At 36.5% G+C, this 9675-nt stretch overlaps 1 protein-coding gene across 1 annotated transcript; it reads right to left on the reverse strand.

Annotated features, from left to right (window-relative positions):
- Window positions 1-337: 337 nt before the first annotated feature.
- On the reverse strand, window positions 338-9246 carry LOC117340604. The gene is made up of 5 exons (XM_033902368.1): window positions 9126-9246; window positions 7758-8117; window positions 2510-2773; window positions 1606-1869; window positions 338-1233 (listed from the first exon to the last, which is right to left on the reverse strand). The coding sequence occupies exons 1-5, from the start codon at window positions 9244-9246 to the stop codon at window positions 1061-1063; spliced, it is 1182 nt and encodes a 393-aa protein (XP_033758259.1). The 3' UTR covers window positions 338-1060.
- Between the last annotated feature and the right edge of the window lie 429 nt (window positions 9247-9675).

Below are 9675 nucleotides of genomic sequence, written 5' to 3' on the forward strand. Positions count from 1 at the left end.
AAAACTTCACATGGCGGGCGCATGATCACAAGACGTTATGATAGGCCATCCGGAAGGGACAACAGGTCTTCAGTGATGCAGTGTCCGGACCGACCGGAGGTTGAAGTCAACTGCTTGGAAGACAGTTATAAGGCCATGTAACGTGCCCAAAGGGGAAGTGGTTGTTGTCCACTGAGTTTGTATATCCTCGCCAGTTGTGGACCATTTTTGTAATCTGTTCACGGTGAAAATGAACTAATTTATGGATTTTCTTTGCATATGTGAACTGGTCATGACAGCAATCGTCACAGGTGTTTGAGAATGCGAATGACAACCCTGTCGTGTGGAAAGACTTTAGCTACATTGCTAGAAATATATGTAGTAGAGAGTGTAATTGATAGAGTGAACAGGTTTGTAACTTTTGTGATTCTATGTAAATGAACTTGTATATACGATCATTGTGTCGGATTCCTTGTGTTGATTTCCGGAATAACCAAGCTACGGCTCGTCCAGCGTTCCAGTAATGTAATGAACTTTGTTAAAGTTTACATTTTGTGATATCAGCAATATTTCGTGTTTTAATGTTGTGTTCTTTCACGTAATAACTTGACAACAGGAGATATTCAAGCATAAAACATCTAAAACTGTCCATTGTACCGAGAAATAAATACTGATTAAATAATGCATCTTAAGAATCAATTCAATAAACAATGAGTTTTGCCTATTTTCATGATTTTCGTTGGGAAAAAAACACATTTGTTTTATGCTCTAGACAAATATATGTTGGCATTTCTGGTTTCTTTTTAAATACGTACTATATCACATATTCAGTTAAATCGAAATGGTCGGCTATTGGTTTGAGCTTATATTGCCTGACGTTTTATTACCAAACAGAAATCGGATTATGTTTTTCCATAGAACTATGCAATCATCCTGAATGAAGGACTTACATTTTTCACGAATTGTGAAGCTAAGCATGGCACTTCCTTGATTGTTTGTTGCTGTTACGTTATATAATCCAAACCAGCTCTCCCGTACAGTGGTCCGAGTCAAAACTGAAAAGGCGGTTAGATTCCTCCCCTCAAACGTATTTTGTATAATAACGCCATCTGTTCCATTTACAAGATCCGTCACAGAACCACATAAAAGATGGCACCGGGTTGGAGATGAATGCAGAAGACAAAATAATGGTTTCTGACTTGGATAGATACAGCGTCAGGTTTTGGTTCAGCATTTGATACGATTGTGGCTCATCTATAATGAAAAAGGTCAAATCAAAGAAATTACGTAATGTGGTACACCAGGCTAACAAATAATACATTACTTGAATTCTGAAATAACGCTGAGAGTATTCCTATTTTGCTACATTACTTAGCATTGTCACCTCGTTAAAACCACCACTGCACCACCTACAAAATATATTGTACCTTTAGATTGGGCAATTTCACCTAAATTATGATACACACTATCCAGTATAAGATCATATTAATATAGAATTAATAAAATTTGACTCCAACGATCAAAAATGCTTTCAATGATTTATAACGCCTATACATTTTTCATTAATTCATTTTTTGTCGAACTCTCCACAATACACGTATCGAATATGTATAACCAGAAACTAACATTTTACAGTAACATTTATCACTTTAGTCGACTCCCCGACAACATTCCATGCAGTACATCTGTATGTCCCGTGTTCTGATCTGTCCAGTCGTCCAAGTGACAACACAGGTGAGACAGTTGAGTTGGTGTTGTCCGGTCGTGTCCAGACAAGGGTACAGTCAGGTCTACAGTCGGCTGTACAGGTGATGTCCGGTAACGTGTCCCCCTCAACCCCCGTATACTTGGTCTCCATTGGTGATAAAACTAGCGAGGAACCAGGACCATCTGTATACAAGGAAAGTCTTAGAATTAGTATTTCTATATTATTATTATTTTTTATTTATTTTTTTTTTTTTTTTGCAGTTACCTCCTACTTTTATTGACTACCTTCGCTGAAATTCTAAAGGTGATAAAACTTGGATATTGTCAATGTAATATTCGCAATCGTTGTAATCAAAACTAAGTTTTCTTCTGCAACATGCATTTACTACCAGTTGAAACGCGTTGACCAGTCGATAGAAAATGGACCATAATGCTATTGTAAAAGTATCATTAGTGCGATGAGGCAATGCAGATTCCGGGATGAATGCAAGGGTTTCTTATGCGGTAGCAGTATCGACATGATATGTATTTATATGACGCACTAAAGCGGCACTGCTATCTGTTGGTATTAAATTCGTATTATTGTATTACGCGTATTCTACATTTGTTTGGATTAAACATGTTTTTGTCGTGAGCACAAAGTTTATAATCATTAGATCTATGTGAACTAATCATTTCCTGATACACATATAAAAAATCAGTCTTTGTATACATTGACTTGCTACTATTGACAAGAATTTGTCGTAACAATATCAAAATGTAAATTCGTAACGACTACGGAAGAATTACCGAATGTACGATACAAAAGGACAATCTTACTTACACTGCACTGTAATACTGATTGTTATAGTCGACTCCCCGACAACATTCCTAGCAGTACACCTGTACGTCCCGTGTTCTGATCTGTCCAGCTGTCCGAGTGACAACACAGGCGAGACAGTAAAGTTGGTGTTGTCCGGTCGTGTCCAGACAAAGGTACAGCCAGGTCTACAGTCCGCTGTACAGGTGATGTCCGGTAACGTGTCCCCCTCTGTCCTTGTGTATATAGTGTCAGGTGGTGACACCCCTATGGAGCTACCGAGACCATCTACAATTAATGTCGATATCCTGTATTAAATAGTCCATACTTTTCATTTCTTGTTTTAGGAAGTGAGAAGGCGTGGATTAAGTGAAAAACATATGAATAGACATTGGAGTGAATTTTTCACTGGGTACAAATACAATACGGTTGACGGTCCGTCGGGAATTGATGATCAGTTAGAATTTAACTGACGAACGCACAGCAGGGTCTTGATAATCACTAGTATGGACCAGTCCACTACTTTCGTATTTTGTTATTCTATAGAAGGTCATTATAACACCCTACAATATATCATAGCCCTACGACATTTTACATTAAATCGTTTCATAAATTCTGACTACATCATCTGTAGTTTTCCGTCCATCTAAACCTCTAAAACATTGATTGCCGGCTTGTATTTCACTTAGATGTCTTCCGGCCAAAGACGTTCCTTGCCATAACCCATACAGAATATTTCGGAGATAAGTGTTTTTTGGATTTCGTATAAATGTCACATTGTCTGCAGCATTTACGGCTTAAAACAAGACGCGCAGTGCAAATATCTGTCTATTACAGAAATAGTTTGTAGTTTTGTTTTCCCCCGACCATATTTTATTACAGCTACAGTGCCGATGACCTATACACTGGCTCTTGCAAAACTGCATAAACTTTAATCAACAGTATACAAACAACTGTCCAAATAACACCAAAAAATTGAACAATGTCCTGACAATAATAGGTTAAAGACCTAACGTTATAACACTGAGTGACCTGTCGTGTTGACCTTCAATTAACAGACGAGATTATATCTATACATGGAAAATAGGTATACTGTATATTCGTGTGTGTTACTGTTTAAAATGATGTCTGGAACTTCCTATATTGAGGAATCACTTGACAAACAATGCGTCGAAAAGTAAAGGTATGAGTGTAACGACTTCGAAGTAAATATACACAACTGCACCAGAATAAACAAATGAGTGGACACCAATAGAATGCAAAACTAATTACATGTACTTACACAGCATAATAATGCGTGTACTTTTAGTTGATTCTCCGTCAACATTCCAAGAAAACACATGTACGTGATGTGTTCTAATCAGTTTATTTGTCCCAGTGACAACACAGCAATAATTACCATGGTTAAGTTAGTAATTACTAAGGAATAGTTTTGAAGATAAAAAAGTAAACAATGCAAACTTTACTTACACTGTATGATAACATTCATGTATGTTGTCGACTCCCCGACAACATTCCATGCAGTACACCTGTACGTCCCGTGTTCTGATCTGTCCAGCTGTCCCAGTGACAACACAGATGAGACAGTAAAGTTGGTTTTGTCCGGTCGTGTCCAGACAAAGGTACAGCCAGGTCTACAGTCCGCTGTACAGGTAATGTCCGGTAACGTGTCCCCCTCTGTCCTGGTGTAGGTAGTGTCGGACGGGGACAGAGATATGGAGGTACCGGGGCCGTCTGTTAAAGCTAATGCGCAAATACTGACTGTATCACAAACTAAAAATGGTACATATATACCTAGTAGGCTGCTCTACGAAAGCCTCTTTGATTCATTTTAAAAAGTAAAATAAAAATATATATCACTTTAAAACGCGTAAGTTATCTGGTTGAAACGCGATAATTATATCGTTAATACGCGTTAGTTATCTCGTTAAAACGCGTTAGTTATCTTGTTAAACCCGTTAGTTATCTTGTTAAAACGAGTTAGTTACACGATATACCCGTTAAAATGCGTTAGACGCGTTAGTAATATCGTTAAACGCATTAGTTAAACATGTTATGTTATTTTGTTTCTGATCAGTCTGTCTGAAAATAGTAATGTCAAATACTCGACCGGTCCGTAAACAAGTTCATAGAAGTTTGTTTTCAAATCGGATTCAGTAATAATGAAATACTCGCGCTCCTGGCCTACTGGGAGAGAGTCGTAATCAGCATGTCAACTTTGAAACGAAGACTGAAATGTATGCACTTTTTTAAAAGAAAACATCATTCGGATTTGCTAGAAGTGGCATTATATATTTCAAACCAACAAGAAGAGTCAGGCAGTTTAAATGGATATAGAAGGATACATCTCAAATGTGTGCAGAGCGGTTTAAGAGTTCCATGCGACACCGTGTATGAACTAATGAAGATATTTGATCCCACGGGAGTGAAGTCAAGGCTTCGAAAACGACTGAAAATATTTGGACCTTATTTTGTATGGCACATGGATTGATATGACAAAGTGAAGTCTTACGGTGTAGCCGTCTATGGATTCATTGCCGGCTATTCGAGATACATAATTTGGCTATAGGCAGGCACAAAAAATAATAACTCTAAAATAATCGCAAATTATTATATTAACGCTGTAAAAGAAAGAAACGGATGTCCAAAACGAATTAGAGCGGTTACGGAACAGAAAATATCTTTGCTGAAGATATGCAAAAGTTCATGCGCAGTCACCATGAAGAGGAATTCTCTGCAGAAAAAAACTATGTGTCAGGTAGGAGTACGTAAAATGAAAGGATAGAATGCTTCTAGGGCTTTCTTCGCAAGGACATGGGACAAAAATCATCTCTGTGTGCGGATGGAATTGTTGCTGATATATGTGAGATGTCAAGTGAGGAACACCAGTTGTCAGCACCTTCCAATAATGGGAATGCAATATGACTTTATGAACATTTGCGGGGAGTGATTCGCCAGGAACTGGGTGTTCAAAACGGCTTGTTAACTAAACTGAACAAAGTATAGAAACACATATTCATAGATGCTGATGTATTTTATGAAATGCAATCTTTGATACTCTCGTTAAAGTATTTACCGTTTGTACTTACTTTATGTATACTGGTTTTTGTGACCGGTCAAACAAAATAAACGGATGATAGGCAACAATCTTGGATTGCGACTTTGAATCGTTTCTATGGCTATATCGTGAGAAGAACTGGATGCATATTTCTCAAATTTCATAAGTGCATTATGTTCCTTTTGGTCTTAGTTGGACTGTTTATTTTAGAACTGATTTAATCAGAAAAAGTACATAAATTGCTGACCGGTGATTTTCATTGTTCTGACAATAAAAGAAGTTTATAAATAATGCATTTCTTAAGATGGATTCTCAATTTCATATGATTAATGATTAAATGCATGTAATAGGAGAGAAGAGAAAAGAAACACTAAACGTCTGTAATCTCATACATTTTAGAGGGTGATCCAGTGTCTGTTAGGGAAACTACCCTGATGTACCTGCCTTTGCCGTTATGAGATTTCCACTCATTACATAACTGATCAGTTAAGTCATGTTAATACAATGTAATATGGTATTAAGAGAGTAGCTCTCGGGCGCAAAAGGTTGCTCGAGCGAAGCTCTTGAATGGTAGCACATGCATGCGTAAACAGAGTTGTTTTCCCTTGTTGTTATACTTTTTCAGAAGTAGCCCTCCAGTGGTGTAACCGGACACACGTCGCACAATTACGTGACGCCACACAATTACGATACTTCACACTCGGCCTTCGTCGGTTATTTCCGGAATGTTAAAAAATAAATCGGAATATCTCTCAGCTGATATCTGTTGCAATTAATATGAGATTTAATAAAGCTACGCTCTTGAAGGCTTTGCCTTTATCATACACATGTATTACACATTGTAATAACACTATTATAACGCCATTAACATGTGATGTCATACACAAATGACGTCTTTATGACGTTATGATTACCATGGCGAAATCTTCAAACTGTTCATCTGGTCAAATACATTACTATAATTCACAGTGGTGGTAGGCTTACTGATATTTTATCATCTGGATACGTCATCATGGGTGACAAAACAACTCCGTCTTTCCTCGCTCCTAAACATGTTAGATTCGGCGTTTATCAACAAGGCGTAGTGATCTAGACTTTTAAAAATATGTTTTATTGTTACAGTAATATGACATACTTATTCGAAATAGGAAGCCAAATACATTATTTATCAAAATAAGTGAGCAAATGAATCTTCAGATAGATTATTCATCAACAACATCAAAGGTTTCATGACCACATCTAACCGTACGATGTATTAATGACGTTTGAACGATATAACTAACGTGTTTGAGCTAGAAATTATCGCATTTTAATGTGATGATTATCGCATTTTAACGAGATAACTTACTTGTTTTAATGATATAGTTATCGCGTTTTAACGAAACATATTTATTTAGTTTACATTTCAAAATGACCTTAATAGGCTTTCGTACTGGTCAGCATTTGTTATCTCTGTTAATCTCTGAAATAAAAACTGTAAGCATTGTTATTTATTGTAAACAAACTATCTCCGAAGATATACATGTATATTATTATATTATTGGTATTATTGTATTGTTTGACCTATATGCCAATTTCATGAAAAAAATCATGAGCATACATGAAGTGTAAATATATAAACAAAATGAACCAAAGCGAAGCTTATCTATGATCTTGTTTGCCTCTCATATTGTCTTTCAGAGTATACGACATCATTTTAGCGTAGAATTTCTAACATAGAATATATTACTTGATTGTTTAACATTTATGTGTAAAATCGGACAATGTTACGGGAGTGATTGAAGTGTATGTATGTTTATGTGCAGATGGCAGCCGAGGGGTGTCGAAAGGATTTATCGGAGTTTCTTTCGGCATGCCTCATTTTTTATGAACTATTTATGTCTGTCCATCATATTTCATTCAAGAAAATATTTAACAGAGTCATTTTGCCAGGACGTTTAGGGATATGATAAAGAGTACACATAGTCAGTGTATTTTGGCGAGGGTAAAGAAAGACAAAAATGGCGAGCCTTGGCGAGACTTGGCGGAGCCCAGTTGTAGGATAAAGCTTTGTTTCATATTTCTATGTAAATATACACACGAATATCTACATAGGTCCTGCCTTACTTCAATCATATAGTCCTAATAATTACTATATACGGTATATACTAATACTTAACATTTTGAATCTACTACTATATAGTGTACCTATTACTGTATGCATGCAACACTCACCTGCCACGCTGAGTGTATAGTTATCACTGTCCAGTTGTTGTTCAGGTAGGTTATAGTTGTTACGTCTACAGAACCACACAGATCCATGGTCTCCCGTCTGTGGCTGTATGATCCACCGGAACACTGTACCAAGGCCTCCAGGCGTTGCACAGGAACAGACATCCGATGTACAGGGGACGGCGGGGTTGACTATGACGTTGTAACATTGGCCACCACCTACTTGTATAACACCCACTGGAGTAGTGAGGTCAGGACGGCGGTAAAACTGGACAAGAGTGGCCTCCTCTGGTACATCACACGTCAGTGTAAACTCGGTCCCAGGGACAGCGTACTCAGACGACCCGGTCAGGGTTACAGCATCTGATCGTAATGTTTTAAATGGATTGAAATATATTTAACAAATAGTATATCTCGTCAAACAAATGTTGGACATTCCATAGGATTTCAAATAATTTAACCTGGAAAAAGTCACGTGAGCCTGCATCAATTGACACACAAAGACAAACAGACATACACACGCCGCAGGTTTTAAGAATACCACCTATATATTAGTTTAAATCAAAATTGAGATAACAGGTGTACATACAATATATACATACATGTATATTAGACTTTCCGTTACATTTCATTTTAAAAGGGTACATTTTTGTATTAACACCACTTGTTTTTATTTAACAAATCCATGCTACTTAAATTCGTGCTTTATCTGATGTTTCTTTTTTTGTCTATGTTTCATTAGTATGCATATTTTAGAACGGTTTTGATATTCTCTTCGATTTTTGTAGACAACAAAGGTCAGAAATTACTTCACCCCCATCATAATGAAATATGAATGTCCTACGTTTGACAGACGTTGTGCCTTTTATGTAATAAAAATCGATGCGATATTTCGTGAACCAAAATCCATGGAAAATTAATTGCTAAAATATATAATAAGGGCAGAAGAACGGCGCTTCTTATGTACTCCTCTGTGATTTTAATCACGTTCAAGTGTCATTTTATCTCGTGTTAAGTTTTTCGTAATATTTAACAAAATATGACAAATATTTTTAGCCAATACGGATCTGAAAAAAAAATGTTTCCAAAATCGCGAAGGTCAGATGTTTATAGATTTATAGATAGATTTTTGTTGTGCAACTTTATAATGTTACATATGATGGAAATAATATACAACTATGGGGGAAAATATTTTGTATGCTTTTTGCTTTTCAGGTGTAACTGTAGCACATGATCTGACCCTAAAAGATGAAAATATCACAAATACTTATGGGATCATCCAGGAAACACGCCGACCTATAACCATTTGTATGACTGTATAATAGTTTTTATCTACTATATAATATTAATAGAGAACAATGAGTATTTTACCATTTAAATTAAGGGGTATGGGAACTTGAGTTGCTATTCTGAGTTTGATGAACAGGTTTAAGAAATCAATCTTCAAAAACTTCAAACAAAATATGACTTCTGCAGGCATCTTTTCTTGCATTTTTGCCTATGTCATTAACTCCCATTTCCAAAATTACGGGATATCATTTTTACTTCACAGAGGCGTACATCCTTAATCTTGGTAATGTCGGTAGAGATCATTAGTGTGTTAACACTAGAAAAGAGAAATGGCGGTTATTGATTTACAGATACCTGATATTCGATTAAAACAAGGAGTACATATGCATATTCTTAATAGGTGTAAACAAAACGACAGTCATCTTATCACAGGAAGTAAGCAAATCGATACCAGCATAGCACACATACTGATCAAAGTAAATAGAACGATAACAAAAGTACTGACGCCGTACTGTTATTAAATGGGTACACCATTTTGCAGCTGTACATATGCATATACAAACCGATCGCCTGATAAAAGATATGATATGTCTCTGGCAAGTAAATATACGGATACAATATGTATATATAT

The sequence above is a fragment of the Pecten maximus genome, chromosome 13, assembly GCF_902652985.1.
Source record: "Pecten maximus chromosome 13, xPecMax1.1, whole genome shotgun sequence".
In the NCBI taxonomy this organism is placed as follows: domain Eukaryota; kingdom Metazoa; phylum Mollusca; class Bivalvia; order Pectinida; family Pectinidae; genus Pecten; species Pecten maximus.